The sequence below is a fragment of the Eurypyga helias genome, unplaced genomic scaffold (assembly GCF_000690775.1).
Source record: "Eurypyga helias isolate BGI_N326 unplaced genomic scaffold, ASM69077v1 scaffold5812, whole genome shotgun sequence".
NCBI lineage: Eukaryota > Metazoa > Chordata > Aves > Eurypygiformes > Eurypygidae > Eurypyga > Eurypyga helias.
This window is the reverse complement of record NW_010237703.1, coordinates 62,050-83,683: the sequence shown is the minus strand read 5'-3', so window position 1 is coordinate 83,683 and position 21,634 is coordinate 62,050. Positions and strand designations below refer to the sequence as shown.

Here is a 21,634-nt window from a genome sequence, read left to right as displayed (position 1 = left end):
CGGCGCTGCCCGTGACGTGACGTGCGTGACGTGACGTGACGTGACGTACGGGCAGCCTTATTGCGCTCGGTTTTTTTTATTTAAAGGCGGCAACCCGTCGTGCCCGCGTGGCCAGGGCATCTCAGCCCTGGGGGTGCCCTCGGTCCGGCAGCTGCGTCATAGCGTGACGTCACAGACCCGTAGCACAAAAACACCCACCCGACAATCCAGGTATAAAACTCTTTGTACAAATATATTTTCCTTCATAGTACAGAATCACTCTTAAAATACGTAATTTCCTTAGTAAATGTTCGCAACGATATTAAAATAAATAAAATAGCCTAAAGTCGCGTTCCATCACAAAACTGCAAACCAGAGGAGTATAAAAAATGAATTTCATTATTAAAGGCTACTTCAGAGTGGTTTCTTTTCAGGCCGGAGTGAAAGCACGTGAAGGTGCCAGACCCACGCAGGCTGCCCCCGTCGCACTGCCGGGAGTCCTACCCGTCCCTGGAGACGGAGGCCAGCCTGCACGCAGCCTGCTGCGAGCGTCTGCGGGGTCGGGCAGAGCGTCTCCTCGGTTTTCAGAGGAAATCCCGATCCTTCCAGATGCTGACTGGCTGGCAAGTCAATGCCCTCTCTCCCTTCCCTCTCACCTACGCGCGCACGCTGTTACGAGAGGGCACGGGGCCTTTTCTGCTAAGGTGAAATTACAGTTGCTGCACGAAAAACAGAGAGGAGGATGTTTTCTGTGCACCTTGCTGATGTCTCAATTCGTTTGCAGGAAGTGAATCCAAGGAAGCTTTTTACATTCCGATTTTTCTATTTTCCACCCAGGTTTGATTACTTGTCTCACATTCTTCCTTCTGTCTGGACCTCTCCCCTCTAACAATCTTGTGAAATGATGATGTCGGGCTAGGCAGGTCGCTTCTGCTTGCCGTCTGCTGTGTACCGAACTAGAGCAGCTTTTCAAAGCAAGTCTGGTTTTACCGTTAAAAGTGGCAAAACTTCTAACAATGTACTGACTTGCATGTGATTAACCATGGAAGGGAAGTAATTCCCAAAAGCACACGTGGTCGCCGCGGTGAACACCTCCTGCAAGGTCCCATTTGTGCGCGGCTCCCGCAGGTTCACGGGTCCTGTCGTCATGGGGCGGTGCTGACGACTCGCTCCACAGAGAGGGTGCCCACCCCACGGCTCACAGCCTCGTCTCCTGCACTTCTTCCTCCGTCTCCTCCTGCAAGGCAGTGATTTTGGGCCGAGGCTTGCGTTTGCTGGAGTTTCTGTGGTGTACCGGGAGTAGCTTAAGGCGATCGGCGTGGCTGATGGCTTGCCTGAAGGAGCTCTTTTCGTTCAGCAGCTTCTGAATAGATTCATACTGCCGCAATTTATTATCCTCGATTACCTGAAGAAATATATCACTTCGTTAGACGGGCAACGGTGGTGCTGACAGAATTCAGCTAACGGAGCAGGGAAGTGAGACAGAGACGTAACAGCGATCTGCTGCTAACAGGAAAAGCCTGGTTTATGATTTGTGATTTCTAATTACAACCACAAAAACAGACGTTAAAATTTTAACATGTGGAAAAGGTGCCTATTGCTCAAGTTACAAAATGCCGCTGGGCTTGCTGATTTCTCCTTGCAACTTCCTTTCTACCTCTGAGATCGTTTGTTGAAGTCTCCAGGTGCTGTGGCGTCTCCTCGGCTCTGCTAAATTGCCAGGTTAAGGGTTAAGAAAGTGTTAACTGCAGAGGACAGTTATGTCACAAGTACAGGGAGAAGGCTGCCAGCAAGGTGCCAGGCCTTCTTTGCTTTCTTCTCACCAAACAAGGAAGCGCTGCTGGCCTGTGTTTGAAGGCCACAACAGGTTTGCCCTGTAAGGCTGTGCCAGCCTCCCCTGCCAGGGAGCAGACGGGGAAAAATCAGGCTCCTCCGCTGTCACAGCAATGCCAACATGTCTTGGGTGAGGCCACAGGTGTGACGGGAAAGAGCTTTTATTTAGCAGCTCAGTCACTAAAATGTTGTTTGGATGGTGGGAAACCTGCTCTGGGCAGAGGCTGCGTGCCGGCCGAGGCTCTGTCCCAAGGCTGCGGGCTGGTGGTGAGGCTGAAGTCCAGCGCACGTACAGGAGCAGCACATCCAAAAGGACGTACAGCCTGCCTATTGACCAGCCTCCTTCAGCTTGGGACTGTATCCCTCCCACTGTGCTAATACACCCCAGCAAATGCACGTGGAAAACAATGTTTCACTCTGCTAATAAAATGAAGGTACTCTCTTATGGAAGAATCAAGAAAAAATACAGAGGAAGGAACCTAATTTTTAAGAACAATTGCATAATTTGCCTTTTATTTCCTTTACTAACAATTTTTATATAACAAAGGAAATACCCCAGGACTTAAATACTTTGTCACCTTGATTAAACGAGAAAGGAACATTCAAGTGGCTTGATAAAAGAAATCAGCAATTCTGACCATCGGATGTTTTCTCAGGAAACCCCTCTGCCCCATGAAGCCCACGAGCAAGAGCAGCTGTTTCTGCCTCAGCAATGGTAAAACTCTGTGAGATGCTGGCATTTTTCTGGAGCTCCTGAGCCAATTGGCAATATAAGGCACTTTCCTGACTGAGTCCAGCACAGGCATCTGAGTCAGCAGCTGGGTAACCTGGAAAACCGCCCTTCTGCCTGCAGGAAGGAATCCAGCTCTTCCATAACGTGACCCAGCCCATCTGAACACAGTTGTCTATAGCAGCTCATGGGAAAGAACAAACAGGAGCCTGCTGCCCTTCTGCAGGTGGCTAGGGTGCTCAACTGCCCTGAACGACTCCCATCGATCCAGCCAACCTCATCCATTCTGCCTGGCGTGTTTCACACATTCATCAAATGTAATGCCATAACAGTACATGAGACTACAGGTAATGCTCACCAAAAACCGCTGGCACTCCAGCATCGCCTCCAGCCTGTGTTCGGAGAGTATCACCGTGCAGTTGGCAAACGCATGCTTCAGGGTCTTCCTGATCACTTGGGAAGTTCTGAAAGGCAAACAAGCATCAGCGTTTAGAGTGCAAAGTACAGGCCAGCACAGCTCATCACTTACCTGATGGTATTTAATCGTCTGGCTGCACGCTGCACAGCTCACGTGCACGCACACCAACACCTAAGGAGGGTTCGGCAGTGCCTCAGCATGCGGCCTTTCTGCTGTGAAAGTACGTATCAGCCTTAAAGCTAACTAAGCTTCCCTGATCCTCCAGCACAACTACTAACACACATAACTGAAATCATGTTAGTCACGGACCAGACAAGTTACAAAAGGTCTCTTCCGGTGGTGCTGCCTCAGTGGTTTTCTTATTTCCTACTAGAAGATAGAGCAAAAGAGCAAAACGTACACAGGGTCCAGGTGAGCGCTTGGTTCATCGAGCAGCAAGATTTTAGCTTTGCTGAGAACTGACCGGGCAAGGCACATCAGCTGTTTGTGGCCATGACTGAGAACGCAGCCTCCGTCCACAAGAATGAAATCAAGCTGGCCTGGAAATTGCTCAATTACAGACTTCAGCCCAACCTGCCGGAGAGAGAAAGGACAGGAAAAATCAGTGAGGTACAGTTACTGCTGACTGGGGGTATGGCAGCCAATGCCTTTAATTTCCTTGCCTTTCATTTCTGACAGCGAAGACAAAATATAAATCGATGAAAAGGTGAATCTGTCCTATAAAGACTACAAGCTAATAGCTGCTTGATGTGAAAAGCACTGAAATAGTCTTACAACATTGACTCTTACAACATGCTGGGATTTATGTCGGGAATGCTTCATTTGTTTGTCACATACAATGAGTTTTGGCATTTTGACCAAATCATTCTGAGTTTGCAGGCTAAAGAGAAGAAGGTATTTGAAACTTTTTATCCAGCAGCAATGTACGTCATTGGGGAAATGTTAAGGAAACTGATTTTTGAAAGGAAACCAAGCCTCTCTGGTTACTAGGAGAGTAAATAGAAATGACCAAAATTCACACGCTACATTACAGCCACAGAGAAAATAACCCAGGCCAGACTGGCCATTGTCTCTGCGTCTCTGAGAGCACTTCCCTCTGCTCCCTTTGCTGCCCCAAAAGTCCTGTGCACTTTGTTCCCACTAATAGCATCACAGGCTTCCCTCTAGCACTGCTGACAAAATGTTTAGAGGGGTGCCCGTGCCATGTGAAGCTGCTGCACTTGGACCAGAAACCGGAATCCAGCTCAGGAGATGTTTTCTGGCTGTCTATTCCAGTGCTCCTTTTTCTTCTCGTTGGAAGATGCATTTTGTACACCCCATAGCAAAGCTTTGCATCTTCTACAGGTCCAAACCCACCGTGCTCCTTGGCTCATCAGCATCCTTTAGAGACAAATTGTTGTAAAATATGAGAACTGGGAAACGTACGTGAGTTGCACTGCTCCAAAATACGTTACAAAAATGCAATGTAACCCAAGTGGTTTATGAAAACCCCCTTGGTATTTTTATATATTACTGATCTGCAATTAATTTGCATTCCAGAGGCAAAAAAAAAGAAAAAAGAATTAGAATTCCTCCTTTGTGTTTCTGTTTTACATGGAAACGCTATGAAACTGGGGTGTATGGGTAGGTCTGCTAAGCTGCTGAAGAGTTCATGCTTTTATTTATAAGCACATCAAGGCCACTGCTTTGTTCCTCAGTTTTCTGTTGAACACTCATCGTGTCCTTTAGTGAAATGTTGCAACTAATGACTGGAAAAGGTTCTTTCTTCTTAAAACTGCATGAGGTCCCTTCATGTGCCTGTAGGGTCCAGAGAGCTGACTGGAACAGTAAAACCCAGCCTCAACAGGTGATGCGAGGCTGACTGATTCAGGTGCTGAAATACGGGGGCAATAAAAAGTGAAACATCTGAGATCTGTTCAGGCAAGGCCTTGCTCTCTGAAGCTGATCGCAAGGAGCCTGAAGAGCTGATGCTGATCTCCGCAGGATCCTCTAAATCCTCAGCAGCCAACGTGGGTCAGGAAGAAACTGACAGTTAGCTTGCTTTCTGCGCAGCGCTCCCGAAGTTACACTGACTCACTGTCACTAAGAAGCCAGATTTCAAGAGCACAAACTTTGTAAACAATCCAGTCACTCCTACTAAAAGTTTTATAGCCTTGTTTTCTTTTCTATTTGCTTTGCTCTCTCACCCGTGCAATGAAAAACTCTGTATCACATACAGATTTGCCAAACTCCTTAATGATAAACACTTCAAACTACACTTTTTTTTTCCCCCTGACGCTGTGAATGAGGTTTAGCTCTTTAAAATCCCAGGCTGGATACATGCACACAGAGAAAACAATCCTCAAAAGCAGAAGTAGAGCTTGTTATTTTCAAGATAGGGGGTGTTAATCCACACTCTATTTTTTCCCAGCCTCACAGGAGCAGAGAAGCACAGCACTGAGCACCCTGCTACCTCTGCCAGGACTGGCTGAAAAGCTGCTGTCACATCATTTAATCAAAAACGTCAGGATGTTTTTATTTAACAGTAAATTACTCATAGAGAGTGTCTCCCTTCCTCTTTTCCAAGCTTACGGAAGAAATTAGATAAAACAAAAGAGAGAGGGAGCAGACCTCCTGGATGGGAAAGGAGGAAGCTTTCAGATTAAGTCTCACACTTGTAACCATTTTCTGATAGTTGAGACTTGCTATGAACAAGGAAAACGACAGCAATGCGTTACTGAGACTGTATTAATTAGGTCACCCCTACCTTGGAAAGGGAAATCTGCTTTCTAGGCTGCAGCTCTTTCCCACCCTTACCTCTCACCCACCTTTTCCCCGGGCCTTGCTCACCCCCAGGCAACCTATCGAGCCCTGTGGAGCTGCAGCACCTGAGGTTGGGCTCAGCGTGGGAACAGCGCTGCGACAACCTGGCCCCCAGGCTTGAGAAGAACAATATCTTGCTAAAGACTCAACCAAAAAGACAAGAAAACCTACAGGTTCATAAACTCTAATATTCCATGACTCTCATTTTCCACAAAAGAGGCAGCTGCCCATGAGACAAGCAGCCTGACTTTGGCATCAGAGAGCACTCCTTCTCAGCTGGCTTTACATTGCCCTGAGAATCACACTATCTGGAAAATATTTCAAGAAAAGAATTTTCTAGGTTGAATATAAATATCTATTGCAATAGCTCCAGGCCAGAGACATTTTTCCTTGGGTTTCCTTTTTCCTTTTTTTTTTTTTTCCTGGTCTCCAAAATATTTACTAGTCATGCTTACACATTTTGGTAGAAAAATGCCTTGCAGAGATTTCATATATTTGCCAGAGCATTAAAATGAGAAAAGATTACACTACATTTTGCTGTATCAGCTTCCTCCACTTTTTTTTTTTCTTTCAGGGTCACCTCACCTGTGCTAAATCACTGCATGAGGAACTCAGACTGTGCTGTATGGACGTTTCTCTCTTCTTTTTTTTAATCTCTGACAAAGGTGCCTTTTTGTTAGGTAATAAGGAAACATGGTTTATAGCACAGCATTATCTTTCCTCAGCACTTTTTTTTTTTAAGACTTTATATAAATGTAGCATATCATAATCATTTGACCTACAGTGCACCCTGATGTAACGCTTCATCAGAGGGATACAAATAACATTAAACAGTTTTACCTCCTCTGCAACTTTCCATATTTCTTCATCATTCCACTGCCCATAAGGATCCAAATTCATCCGAAAAGTTCCAGAAAATATGAACACTTTCTATGAGAAAAAAGATACACAGACTCAGGTAGATCGATACCCTGAAGCACTGGGTAAAGCACTGTTAATTGTAAAGCATATAGAGAAAGAGTAACCTGTTGCCATTACGAGACAGAGCTTATTGCACGTGAATTAAGTTTTTTAAGAAGTTGCTACAAAAAAGTGATTTTAAATATCCTTATGTTCAAATATGGCAACTATCTTAATAAAAACTTACCCAAACTTGTCTGAAAAACAGTAAAAATCAAATTTCAGCAGTTTTCAGAGAAAAATATTTCCTGTATTTCTATTTTGGAATAAGCCTTTTGCAATTTTTGATTCTTTATTTTGTGAAACAAATCCAAACAGAAAAAGATCACTAAACCAAAGTGTGTGTTTCCACAATTTGGTTTTGAGAAACAAAGACTGTTGGATATTTGTTGGTATGCAGGGACACTATCCTAAGTTGCTTTTCATCCACGAACTTCTTTTTCTAATCAACTGTAGCCAAACGTGCAGCAGCATCATTCTGTTACCTGGCAATTCACCTTGTCCCAGTCCTATCTCAAAAGAGGGTTTTCTTTCCTTCTCTCTCTCACTGTCACATCACAGAACCACAGAACGGTTTGGGTTGGAAGGGACCTCAAATCCCATCTAGTTCCAACCCCCCTGCCATGGGCAGGGACACCTTGCACTAGACCAGGTTGCTCCAAGCCTCATCCAGCCTGGCCTTGAACACTTCCAGGGATGGGGCATCCACAGCTTCTCTGGGCAACCTGTTCCAGTGCCTCCCCACCCTCTCTGTGAAGAACTTCTTCCTGATGTCCAATCTAAATCTTCCTGCTTTCAATTTAAACCCATTAAACGTCACCGAGATGTGACACAGCATGAACTGATTCACCACTGCAGCAGCAACAACCCTCTTGCTGGTCTACGAGCCTTCCCTGACTGCTGCTATAGCCTGTGCTCTCCCCCTGCTCTGTCCTTCCTTCCATTGTCCCCCAAGATGAAGAGGATGCACATTTCCTGGCACTGAGAGCGCATCCTTCTCGCACTGAGGTTTACTACCCGATTCTGCTTTTGTCAGCAGTTTAGGCAAGCAAATTGAAGCGAACGTCCCTCAGATACATGTTCTGTAGCTCGAAAAGCAATGACTCAGACAAAATTAAATATTTGTTTAATCTCTTTTTACATGGGGTGGGTGTGTCAGATTCTGGTGGAAATTGGATTCTTCAGGGGACACTGAGGTTGCACAACATTTCTGATGAGATAAAACCAAGCAGTTGCTTTCTCTGCCCTGCCACAAGGTACACCTGCTGCTTGTAGCAGGGACAACCCGCTCTCAAAGAATGTAGGAGTGAGCTGTTGAGAAATACTGCCATTTGCTTGCTCTTTCCTTGTACATATGGAACAAATACTGAGAGGAAAGATTTGAGGCAATTATTTTCTTCTCTTTTGTCTTCCTAAAGAAAATATTTATTTAGAGAAAGCATGTTGAAATGCCATTCACAGCCACAGGATTTCTTGGAGTCTTGGTAGTCAAACGCTACCAAAAGCAGTGAAGGGCTAGCTGTACCAGCCAGAAAATGGCCAAGAGAATATGCTTAGCAAGTACTTTCCCAACGTTTGGCCAGTCTGCCACAATTTCCATCTGACCTACCTTGGGAACTTGGCATTCTTTCATCAGATTTCAAAAAATGATTTATACACACATTTACATTAATCATCTAATTATGATTAATTTAAAGTTTAAACGTGGCAGAGAAAAATAAATTACATTAATTCATTTGCTTAATTAAGTAAGCCACTGCCAATAATTTACTTGGTGTAAGAGAAGTAGGTACCAGATTCGAGAGACCAGAGGAGAAAAGCAGCTGCGCCGTGGTGCCCTGCAGCCAGTGGGGTGGATTAAACATGGCGATGCCTTCACCGCACTGCCACCAACGCACTGACTGAGCTGCAGCAGGGGCAGCATCGCTCGCAGCTGGAAGTCATTGGAGTATTTTTGGTAGAGACTAGGGGGAAACAGCAGACGCTTTCCTTTATAATCATGGTCGTTAATAACAATGAATGCTTCGGTGAAGTAGAGCGCAGACCTTTTCCCATGCCCTGCACGGGTTAGGTGGCGTGAGCGGGGCGACGTATTTGCAGCAGGATTAAATTCTTACAAGTAGTGGGTGCGGTGGAAATAATAACGCTGTGGAAACAGTGTCAGACATGGGTTTGTTCACACTTCGAGCACCATACATTCAACTAATGGAATAGGTATTTTCATTTCTCAGTGGTGAAGAATAGTTAACCAAACAAACCAGTTTTAAATAAGATAGGCCTGAATAACATTCTTGCTGAAGTTTAGCAGGCAGAGAAATAAAGGGAACTACTTTACTCAGAAACTGCTGTTATTCCTAATAACTGTGCTTTCAAGAAGCAGGGCACTAAAAGCAAGCTATTCCCCAAAGTACTTCTTTTTTTCCTCAAGGTAAATATTTCATTGTTCTGAATTCTGGTACTTCTCTCTCCTTTTCAACACCTCCTTCCTCTCAGCTCATTAGAAACTGCATAGGGTTTCTGCACTTGAGTCTTGCTTAAAAAGAAGCAGGAAAAAAAAAAATCAAAAATTCTGGAAAGCCAGAAGTCTAAAATGAAACAACCCAAAAGTGAATCCCATGGTCTTACCTATTATTTATAAATATAGAAGAAGTAGAAATAAGGAGAACATTGGAAGGGGGAATGGCTGGCTGGGGAGACTGGCAGCAAATCTGGAACCGTCTCCTTCTCGGTCACTTCTTCAAATTCACCCAGGATGATAACAGGTGTGATTATACAACAAAGAGTTTCTCAGCACTGACATCCACCCACAAGCAAAACACTCGGGAATATAAATATTGTCATGTTTATGTTCTGACCACCCCAAATATTGTAAATCAACCCCTCTGAAGGGCATTAATCCCCCTCAGCGGTTAGAGCTTCTGTGTATTGGTTACAGTGTGGGATACACCCAACTTGTGGTGATAACACTTAGGTCACTTAGAAAGCTTGTGTGAAGAACCGAGACCTTGCAGTACCTAGGCAAAGGCACACAGAAGACTAAAGAACCAGTTGACAAGAGGCTGCTAAGGAGTGGGAGTATCCTGGCTGTGAGTAGCTGCTGTTGCAAGCAAAGACAGCCCGTGTGCAGGCCCTCAGCCAGACCCACAGACAGGAGAACAAATGCAGCATCAGCTGGAAGCAGACACCAGCTCCACACACAGAGAAGTTAAGCGTAACAACGGTATGACCTCCATGTAGCTTCCTCCACTCTGTATATATTATAATAACAATATCAACATGTAAGAAAATCAAATTGCTATGTGAATGCTTCAGTGTTAGGTGTCGAGTTAGAGGTTTTCTTTTCCTAAGTGCCCTTTAGGGACTTCACATTGACATTAGAATATTTTCAGACAAGAATAAGAGCATGGAAGCAATGAAGACCTTCTGCAAGTATTTTGGGATCAGTTCCGTAACATGGTCCCCTGAAGATGCTAAAACTTCTGCCTCCCATAGAGTTTACTGGTAAACACAAGTGCAGTGCTCCTGGCAACACCGAACCCACGATGCAGAAAACAACATATATACTGCCCAAAATAGGCATGTGGGGTTGTTAATTTATGTCCCCAGGTGCTCTGTGCATGGGTCTGGTGCAGCAGATGCTGGCTGGAATAGTTACACTGGCTTGTCTGGATGTCCTGCAGGAACCCAACCCCTGTGGGACCACCTCTGGGGGAGCGTGAAGGAGAGCCCTGGCACGCTGCAAGACAGACACCCCCGAGACCTCCAAAAGTGAACAGCCCAGAAGGGTTTGAGCAGTGATGAAACAGCGCTGGAGGCAGACAGGCAGACAGACAGAAATAATGAACAAAGTGAGATAGCTACTGAAAAATTGGAACTACAAAGATAAAAGTTGTGAAATTTCACTTCTTAAGTAAAATAAAGGAGCAAAAGTGATTTGATTTTTTTTGGTCAGCTGGCAGTCCCACAAACCGTAGTCATCTTGTTCTCCATGCTAAGCTTGATTTTAACTCTATATGGAGTATCTACACATAAAAACCGGTGTGAGACCTGCCAGGATGCCGTGGAATAGCACTCGAAGAAGACACCAGAAGTCATCTCTTTCCTTTGATCTAGCAGCACCCTATGGCCTCAGGTTTCTTCTGATTTATTTTAAAGGACAGTTGGCTGCAGGTCTCCTCCATTCAAGGCCAAATTTCTGAAGGCATTTTCTCAGTTTGACTCCATTAAATACTTCAGGGTGCAACCTGCACGAGCACCAGTATGAAAAAGAGCTTCAGTGTGTTAAAACCAGATTCATCTGCATGTCCTCACCCCGGAAATGTGGTGGGGAAATTCTTGCAGAAGAAGCATCAGAAAGGATCTCCCGGAAAGAAGGGACGATAGGCTGTGATTGTACTTCAAACAGTCTGCTACTGCTGGAGCAATGGCTTTGCATGGGAACGACAAACATCCTGTAGGATCATGGTCGGCTCTGCTTCCTCATGTGAGGAGCTACAGGAAGGAACTTCCTTCTGGGTGCTCCAGGAAATGTGTTTTATATGATTTACCTTCGCACCACTGACAGATGGATTTGAGATACTGAAAGAAACAGGTTTTTGCCTTTGCTCTGGTTCAGTGTGATCCCTGACCTCCCACAGGCCATTCCAGCATCAGATGGAGCAGACAGCAGTGCGTTAGGACACTGTGTGAGCTATGCAGGTAGGGATCAATGAGCTTCCCACAGAGCAAAACCACTTCTTTTCTTCTAAGTTGGAAAATGTAGGGGTAAGAAAGAGAAGGAAAGTGTTTGAAACTTTTCATGAGCAAGCACTCCTCAGGCAGAGTGTTCTTTTGCTAGCGAAGCCTCTCCTGGACACAGTGAATCTCCAGGTGTTGCTGTAGGCCAGCCTCCCAGGAAAGGAGAGCCAACTTTTTTTTTTTTTTTTTTCATTCTGAAGCCATAGGTGAACAGCAAAGAACAAAAGGCTCCCTTTGTTCTGCTGGGAAAGGCAGGGTGGCATATGCAATTTCTCTTCCCTGGTGGGGAAGTGCTGGTGAAAACTTCATTTTGTTCTGAACCTGGGGAACTTTGGAGGCACAATGTGCAGTTCTTTGGCAAGGCTTTAGGACAGGAGCTGCAAGCTGAGGCATGCAAATAGGCTGGCAACTCGCATGACCTTCCAGAGAATGGAGGGCTGGGATTTTTTGGCATTGATCCCTGTATCAGGGACTTCCAAACTGAAGTAAATGTGTAATATTAACAAGGAACTAACAATGCACCTCGCTGTCAGAAGGGCAAGTTAAACTGCTCCTGTAATAAATGTCTCCTGCATTTTGCTGATGGCTGTAGAACGATGTTTTCTATACCATTAGTGACTCTATAGTGAGTACGCAGCTATAAGAATTATTAATTATATTTTTCACTTGGACAATGAGGCTACTTGTTACTAAGCATTCACTTTTTTCCTGAGTCCATGCGTTCTCAAGGACAACTGGAGATGGAAAGCAGAAACCCTGCTGGGCAACCACATCCCAGCAGAAGAAAGAGCTGAGAGCAAAAGGGTGACTATGACAGAGACAGGGAAGCCCCTTCCAATACAGAAAATTGTACAGGAAAATTTCCCAGTGGAGACATAGGTTATATCGGTAAAGGCATCCTTCATCCTATACAGCCATCCTTTGGAGGACAGCTGGATAACATACCTGGCCTCCAAACTAAACAGAGACAGCTGCATTTGCCGTTCACTGCACTGATCCCTCGATCTGAAGGGGTGACTTTTTTTCATGCTTGCAACCAACAGTCATGTTACAGGACCAAACCGGTAATAATAAAGAAATAAAAGTTTACAGGAATAGATCAAAGAGAAAATGTTGAAGAGAGGACAGGACGGATGATGACAGGCAGCTTGCCAAGCAAGTCTCAGCTCAGCAGGCAGCGTATGGCCAACCAGGCTGTCGGCAGAGCTCAAGCAAGAAACGAATCTAACCAGTAGACTCATCACCGCTCTCTTGGTCCTGTTTCGTTGGGGGTGTGACTTGGCAGTGAAGAAAGGGTCTGTTCTGGCAAGGTCAAAGTGCTAAAAAATTGCTGCCTTTGAGGAAATTTCAGAGCACGATTGTGGAAATGCAGAGAGGAGAGAGTTGTGCCTTCTTTGTGTGCCTACTTTAAATAAATGCCTCTCAGGCTAATGTGGTAACATTTTAGAAAGGGAAGCTATCACAACTCAAAACTGATCATTAAGTAGTACAATTAAATGGAGTCCCTCTTGTGTTTTCAAAATCAAAGCCATCGTGTTTCCAGCATAAGGATTTCACCATCCTTTAACAGCTACCAAAGCCAAGACAGTGCCATCGGGAACAGCTCGGCTGGAGTTACATCCCACATCCATGACACTGAAATAGATCAGGAGTGACTACAGTGACTGAATGACAGTCGTGTCAGTGACTTCACTAGAGGTAGTTAGGTTTGGTGTGCTGTGGTAGAAAGCAGAATTTAGCTTACATACCCAGCGGAGGGTGAAAGTGAAGACAGACCTCTGCTCTTCAATGATGGTTATGGAAAAGAAAACCACTATTTAAAAATGTCATCCTGACAGCATATTTTTCAGTTAAATCAGTTGGCTGTTCCAGAGTCTCTCCAACTATTTTAAAGCACCTCATGTGGTGAGTGCAACAACAGATAGAAAGCTGGTGAGCTGCAGTGAACCTAAGATAATAACCACCTTTCTAATATGGTAGACTATCTGGGAACAAACCAACGTGTATCTGGCAGCTCCTTTATGGTGGAGTTGGGATGGGAGGAATAGAACAGTAAGGCTTTGATAGCTGACAGTCAAAAGTACATTCTTGATCACCCTGGTTGTCCCAGTCCTTGACAGAGTGAGCCAACCAGGGTGACCAACATACTCATGAGTCTCTGAGGCTAGCAGCCACCCCTCAAGGATGGTAAATGCAGGACAGACTGCATGTCACCTCGCGGTGTGGCAGGATGAACTGCAACTGGTGTCCCTCTGCCTCCCGATACTGTAAGTGACTCATGGGTAAGACTGCAGTCAGCTGCTACTTGAATTATTCTGCCACACTCACAAGATTTCCAAAGCAATGACCATTATAATGGAAAAGACTGTATGTTTGCTGGCTGAAAAACTATCCAGTGTATAGCTTTCAAAGCCAAGAAGGCCAATAGGTGTTACTCCTGTATCACTGTTGTTAGAAAGGACTGGCAGCTTTCAATAACAAAAATACAAAACATGGCATTAAAATTATGCAGTTCATTCCATCAGTTTTCATTCCTACCATTACAGTGAGCAATGCCTTTCTAGTGTACTGCATGAAGCCGATAATGTTCATTTTTTAAACAGATAATCCGGAGCTGTAAGTAATGTAGGCCACTGGTCCAATGGCAGCAACAGTAGCAAAGGACTCAGAAGCCCTAGGTTTTTTAGGCTATTTTTCTTGTTCCAGTTATTTGAGAGTATTAGGGTGCTTAAATCTGTGTGAGGAACTGCTTCCTTTTTCATCTCTGAAATGGTATTACTTCCCATATGCCAGGACTACTGCAAACATTAATTACATGAAGTGCTCCCTTATACATGCACCATGACATGTAATGAGAGGAGAACGCTAAACAAGTGATGGGTCCAAGCTGGGGATCAGCTAGTGGTTTAGTAAAATATGAGGAAAGCAGTAATTTTGCTACAGGCCTGTCAGGAAAAACAGGCGATATGTGTAGCATTCACGTTAACCATAATATGTGATGTAGGGCTTTAGAAAGCAGTAGCTGAGAACAGCACTGGTTGTATTTTTTTCTTCAGAGAAGAAAACATATTTCAGAGGTGCAGGGATAAGGAGGCTATGAACACTTCTGTTGGGTGTGCTGTACCTTCCCATTTCTAGAAGAGTGCTTGTGTGAGTGGCATAGAAAACCTCAAAAAGTAGAGTTTGCTGCAAATCATTGTATCCATCCTTCCTTCCTTCCTTCCATCCATCCATCCATCCATCCATCCTTCCATCCCTCCCACTCCCTTTTTCCCAAAATCTTTGCCTTTTGTTTGTGTTTCTCAGCATAACACAACTAATTTCCAGATTAAAGGTAACTATACATATATGGATATATGAAATGAAAATAAAGGCACACAGATATCCAATAATCTCATTACCTGAGGAATCACTCCAAATGCCTTTCTCCATTGCTGCACACTGACCGTGTTCCAGGAGACTCCATCAATCTGGATATCCCCTTCTGTATTCAGCAGTCTTAAAAACGCGAAAAGTAAAGTGCTTTTGCCTGAACCAGTTCTTCCTAAAAGGCCCACCTACAATGCAAATCACAAAAGCAAACACTTAATACTTCTCACGTATTAACTGCAGTCCAAGACAGAAACACTTAGAGATCTCAGCAGTGGAGAACAATCCAAATGGATCCCTAGAGTAAATGCCGTTCATTTGGAAATTATAAGAGCCTGCAGCAAGGGCTGAATAAAAAACTTGGCCAGGCTCTTCTTTGTTTTGTTAGAATTAACTAAGAAGAAAAAATCTGTTAGCCTACCCTTAGCTGAAGAACAGAAATTTGCTTTTATATTATCTGGTACTGCTCAGTCCAGCTCTTTGATCCTTTCCCCTTTCTTTTGCTAAGGAAGCCCTCTTCAGCAAAAACCCCATCCAGCAGACAAAAAACAAGTAGGGAGCACACTAAATCACATTACTGAGCTTTTCCATTTCCATATAATTCCAAATAGAGAGCCTAACTCTGATCAGATGGTGAATCTGTAGTGGGGTGTCTTGTGCCCACGGCAGTGGTCACAGCACACACTGTGCTGTTGCTTGCCCCTAAGCAATAATGCAAATCCTCAACCCACCCAGCTGGTGCTGCCTTTCCTTACCTAACAGGTAAGGAAAATCCTCTACAGTTTAAGGGGAGGCTCCAATTGAGATCCAGTTAAGCTCTAATTCTGGAAACGCTAACTCTGAGTCCAGGATTCACACCAAAATTGGATCGAGTTCCTAAATCATAGCCATTGAAAAAAGGATCTTTGTTTTAATTGCTCTGCCCCTCTTTGTACAGTACAAAAGTATCTTTCATTTTCCATGCTCCATTACTTTAAGAGATTTTCCAGGAGGTAAATCCACTGGACCGCTGTGGCACTTGCACCTCTACGCTCCAGGAATCACAGGTGCCTCTCTTCCAAAGGCAGAGCAGTTTCAGGATGGTGCTAGAGGAATTCAGACTCCCAGTTTCAAAACTTTGGTGTCCTCACACTTAGTAGATGAAATATCCAGTTTGTGTAAACCAAGACAGATCTACCAAACCTGCAGCAGCTGGTGCTATCCAAACTAGGAGCAAAGAGCTGCCTCGTGGCCAGGCCTGGGAGCTGTCACTGGACCTGTTTTCTCATCTACGTGGGAGAGTTAAAATCTCCCCTCTGGCTGTATGGCTCCAGCTCAGAAAATAGCCCAAACCTTCCTTCCCACCCCACCGAGGACATACCTTCAGCACTGAATTTTAAACCAAAGTGTTAAACCCCTGCCCAACTGCTGTCCTGACACCACAGCTCTTTCTTGAATGCAGCCCCAAACACGCATGAAGATGACTTAGAGGTCTGTCAATCTTCTGAAGAATAGCGCTGTCTACGGTTTGTTATATGATCATTCAGGGTGGCGTAGACAGCACCTCCACCCTCCGGCTGCCGGAGCCAGCGGTGCATTACCCTTGGCACAGCAGCCGGTATTCTTTCGTGTCCTGCTCCACCTGGGTCAGGCTGCCCCCGCCACCGGCACTCACCAGCCAGCTTCCCCCTCCCCAGGAGAAGGTGGAGGGAGACTTCAGGCATGACATATACACAACTTAGGGAACTGCTGCATATGGCTTTTTATCGGTATATTCTGCTCCTCATGGCCAGGAAACATCCTCACTGTCCTTCACTGAGGTGTAAATAGCCTCAAGATTTCTAGGATAACTAAGCCAGATTTTCCTTACTATTTTTTTGTTTGTAGCAAATAATCCTGCTGATGAGCTCTTTATAAGGAGACACAAGTAATTTCTGTTCTTTGTGTGCTTTAGAAGATTACTTTGTTTTGTGACAATTTCATGTTCCCATTTACAAAACATTACTGAACTCAGCATACTCTTTAGTTAATGAATAGGTTTATAATGACACTACTACAGTTAAGCTGAATAGAACTGGGATCAAACACAACAAAACAGTGTCTCACCCTCTGCCCTGAGCTTATTGAAAAGGAAATGTTTTCTAACACAGCAGCTCCTCCTTCACCATATTTGGCTGTAAGGTCCTTCACTGTCATTTGGCCCCCGGATGGCCAGTTCTTCTCTTCCTTTGCATGCCTGTTTTCAATTACAAGGGCATCTGAAAGCTGGTTATTCTTCTGTGGCTTAATGCTTTTTGTCTCTTCTGTTGGCATGTCAATGAATTTAAATATTCGTCCGACAGACCGCATCTAGGAATCAAAACAAACAGTATTCTGACTGTAATTAATTCTTAGCTACCAAAACAAATGAAATCAAATTATTCCAAATTCCTAGCCAGAACAAGAAGTCTCTTTTCTGTGTGAGCTGTACCATGATATAATTTTCAAAGGTAGCATACTTCCTGTATAGAGCTCTAGATGCTATTGCTCTTCTACTACTGATGTGGGTGAAACATGTGATTTCACTTGCGTCATTTTTAAATGGGCTCAGCATCTCTTTCTACCTCTGAAACTGTATTTTGATAACTGTAGATGACCTGTATTAATGAAAACAAAGTATCATCGTTAAAGTTACCTTGGAGTCTTCAACTCCTTTCTCCTGTAGAGGGTTGCCCAACCCAAAAACTAAAGTTCCTTGATTAATGATTGATCTCCAAAGATCAGCAGAATGCATGGAATTTAAAGATGAAAAGCAGTAGCATCAAGAGGAACAATCATCATACTTTACGAATCATACATAGGAATATTTATGAGAAATTATCTATACCTTTTAACCCCAAAATTACTAGGAAGTTCCATAATAACAGATTTTATACCTGCAATTACATATATTAGGTGAAATAATCAAGTTCATGAACTTCAGATAGAATTTAGTAGTATCTATCTTGGTGAATTTTTCAAAGGAGCATGGGAATAGAAGGGATCCTCTTGATTTTTTTTTAATAGATATGTAAACGGGTCAAGAGTCAATTAATAGTTAATTCACCTCCTTCACTAGAACTTCACTGCTCAGCTGGTCATTATATTTTTAAGATCTTATTCTTACATTTCTAAGTCTAGGGATCAGTTTGTTCTTCATTTATTACTTTTAAATTCTAAACAGTTCTTTTTCCCAGCTGCTTTCCCCATTAATTTATGGAGAGCCATCTTAGATCCAGTCACCCTTTGTTCTCCAGGACTAAAGAAAATCCAGGTTTAAGCTTCTTTCGTGACATATGTTCGTGTTCTCCAAACATCCCAGTTCAAATCAATCTTTCCTGTCCAACTGGAATGTATACAGCATTCTGGATGATGTTTCACAAGGACGTTGTACAAAGGCATCGATACTTTCCTATCTATATTAGGAATATCTTGATCAACACATCCTAGGATCATCCGCTCTTTCTTCACAGTCACACCTCATAGTCACCCTCTGATCAAGCAGTGATCAGCCAAGCTTCCCTCCATCTTAGCCCTTTCTAACCAAGGAGAACCTTACTTACAATATGGGTTATTCTTAGCAGTCCCTAAATTCAAGTGTACACTTTGGCTACTGAAATCTGTTCTATAACAGCCATTTGAGGTCACCTAATACTTTTCAACTCCCAGCAGCCTTCACGCTAACACTGCCTTTCAGCTTTGTGCTTTTGGCAGATTTCTTCAACACGTTTTTTTCTTTGTTGAGAGCATTAAAAAAAGATTAAAATGAGCTCAGTCACAAATCTAATCTTTGTTGAGTAGCCTCCCTACAGCTTAATACTTACAGCTTAATGCCATTTCCTTTCTGTCCAACTCATTAACAAGTTTACAGTTCTTGTAATAATCCTGATCTCCTTCATTTATGTAATTTCTGAAACAGAGTCACAGCCAGTGCTGTCCTGAAGGCAAACAAGGGACTACAAAGATCTACTTTGTAGGGACTTTGTACTAAAGGGACAAACAAGATCTACTACATTACTTTTGTCTAGAAAATAAATCATCGAACCCAGTTATCAAGTTAGTCTGACACAACCCTAATGCCAGCAAACCTGAGCGAATCTACTCTGTAAGCACTGCATCTGTGATTACTTCTTCCAAACAGCTTCTAAAGACTGCTGCCATCAGACTAACAAGCTGATGGTAGCATCAGTGACTTCCCATTTCTCCTCCTTAACCAAAAGTGACAGTTGTTATTCTATCACCTGCCACCACCACTGCCAGCTTGGTGGATCCATTTGAAGCGGTAATTGTGAGATCTCCAGCTTCTCAGCCAGTTCTTCCTGAAGCCTAGGATGGCACATCTGGTCCCACCTTGTCTGCATGTGTGGGACAGCATCCCTCCAGCCCAGTTCCACATGTTTAACTGAAATGCCCAACTGCAGCACCCAATCACATTTAGTTGAAGACTCCGATTTTAGATGGACTGAGGCACGGCTGTGTATGTGTCCTTCCACGAACTGTACAGGAAATTTAGGGAGACCGGGATTCTAACTCAGGAGCTTCAGTTATGTGCCTACAGTTAGGCTGCTTTTTGCATACAATTTCTACCTCAGATATTGTAAATTGCGTTTCTACCTCTGTTTCACTTTCACCTCCCCAGACTAAACACTGTCCTTGTACTGAAAACTGAGATCACGTACTCATCCAGAATTTGGGCCATGTGCAAGTCTAACTCTGATTTTGTCAACCTTCTCTAACTGTTTCTTGTGCGCCCGTGCATAGCTTGTTTTGGTTAACCAATCCATTCTGTGGAGACTGTCACTTATCATATGCTTTTGGAGAATGTTGTTCATGCTGGTAGTCCTAGGGTCTACAGAATTTCCTACTGTTTTTCACCTGCTATGCAGGAAACAAATTCCAGCCCCTCACTTGAAAAAGACGTGACCTTAGTCTACATTCAGGTCTCTAAGCACCTTAGTCCAACTAACTTAACTAACAAGATTCCTCATTTTACCAAATTTTGACCATTGTAAACAACAAGAATAAACTATAAGGTAGTGTCAATTCTTACTAGTCAGAAATTATTTAGCTAAACAAATAGACAGATAAATACCTTCATAGCTACTGCATCCAGGAGTATCTGGGCCTTATTATTAGCATTGTTTTCTCATCTGTATTCTCAACAAATATCTCATTAGTAGCACTATGGAAAACCCTTTGTATATCTTCAACCTTGTTAAACTGCATTTGTATTCCTTCCGTAAAGTGATTCTACTTGATACATTACCATTCCTTCCTCCTCTTTGATCCAGACTGAAATACTGTTAGGTGGATTTTCCATGTGGAAGAAAACATATGTATATAATGCAAGGAAGTACTGGGGTAATTGCTTACATCTCAGCGTCTTGAAACACAACCGAGACAGAAGTATTGACAAGCATGCTAATGCCCAGGCTTATCAATTACAATTTCTATTTCAACCCCTCTGCAAGAAGGAAAGGCATGGTCATCATCATATTGATGCATGAATGTCATCTCATTTTGGTGATACAAACAGAAAGACCTTGGATCAGATTGACAATTTTCTTCCTGTCTGACTGTCTTTTATAAATCCCCACAATGAGCACTATAAATTTACTTTATTTGGTGTTTGATGGTACATTTGTTTTCAGAAATCTTATCTTTTTAGAAATATCATCACTTTGGAAATGAAGGTCTTTCTTGGATTCACCAAGAGCTGTGAACTTTTGTACAGGCAGGGTTTCACTATAATTGCCCAAGAGATCCTACCATTATAACGTTAGCTAAAATCTGCTATGAAGCCAGCTGGACAAAGAGTCTTTCCTTACAACAGAAAATGTCATCTCTGTCCCAGCTCCCCTGACAGATTTATATGTCATATTACATATGCAGATATTTTAGACAGCTTAATACTTTAAATCAATTCAGAAGGATGCTTTCCTGGTTCTGTAATTTGCATTATGATTTCGATCTGGGCAGAACGTAGCATAAATGTCAGTAAGATTTTACAAAGATACCCATTCTTCCCTTCACAAGTAGAAATCTGTCATTCATAATGACAGGTATAGTGTAGGTGACAGCAAGTTTCTTACCCATTATTCCCATCAGCCATGTGCCTGCTATATTCACATTCTCTAATGCTTTAGAATAAAGGAGTATATTTACTACTGTCATATAAAAATGTCTAGAGCATAATACACTATTTTTAGCCTTGTCTAATTGTATTTTACTGAAATTCTAATAAGATTGCAAATTCTTTAATTTACTTTCACATTAATATCACTTAAACTCTTTTTAATGTTGATGGAGAATTCATAATATAATTATGTAATGTATATTTCCAGAAAGTGGAAGAAGTAATTCTTTTACACATAATCTAATACGATTAATTTCAGCAGGCCCTCTGTTCTCTTCTGCTAGAAAGACAGCAGTTACCTTCTCCAGACCAGACACACGTAATACTCAATGACCATGTTGCAAGACACCACCTCTGCAAAAACATGCCGTCTGGAAAGCGCAGTGTGCAACTGAGAGATCCTATGAGAGCTTGGTGCAATGGCTCACAGTGTAAAAAAACCCTGTGCATTAAGTCACTGCAAAAACTGGGTCAGTGCAGGCGGACCATACGGTTTTACTGAGGTTTCATATCTGCTGCTGCTACATTTTGGGTGCACTTATAGGACATATACTCCCCTTCTGAACTGCAAAAATGAAATTATTTAGTTCATGTCAAACTTTTACTGGCTTTTTTGCTCTTTCTCACACTTCAGGCAGAAAGGGAAATGTTCTAACAGATTTTTCTTGCTTCT

At 43.2% G+C, this 21,634-nt stretch overlaps 1 protein-coding gene across 1 annotated transcript in view; it reads right to left on the bottom strand.

The window, feature by feature from the left end:
• Positions 1-1,177: 1,177 nt before the first annotated feature.
• The window catches only part of CFTR (cystic fibrosis transmembrane conductance regulator (ATP-binding cassette sub-family C, member 7)), a gene marked incomplete at its 5' end in the record, with an annotated part of 76,959 nt that continues 56,502 nt past the window's right edge, over positions 1,178-21,634 (bottom strand). Inside the window, 6 exons of the mRNA XM_010147550.1 lie at positions 1,178-1,384; positions 2,901-3,006; positions 3,361-3,533; positions 6,603-6,692; positions 14,861-15,016; positions 16,914-17,156. Coding sequence (XP_010145852.1) covers positions 1,178-1,384; positions 2,901-3,006; positions 3,361-3,533; positions 6,603-6,692; positions 14,861-15,016; positions 16,914-17,156 — 975 coding nt within the window. The remainder of the gene's footprint in view (positions 1,385-2,900; positions 3,007-3,360; positions 3,534-6,602; positions 6,693-14,860; positions 15,017-16,913; positions 17,157-21,634) is intronic.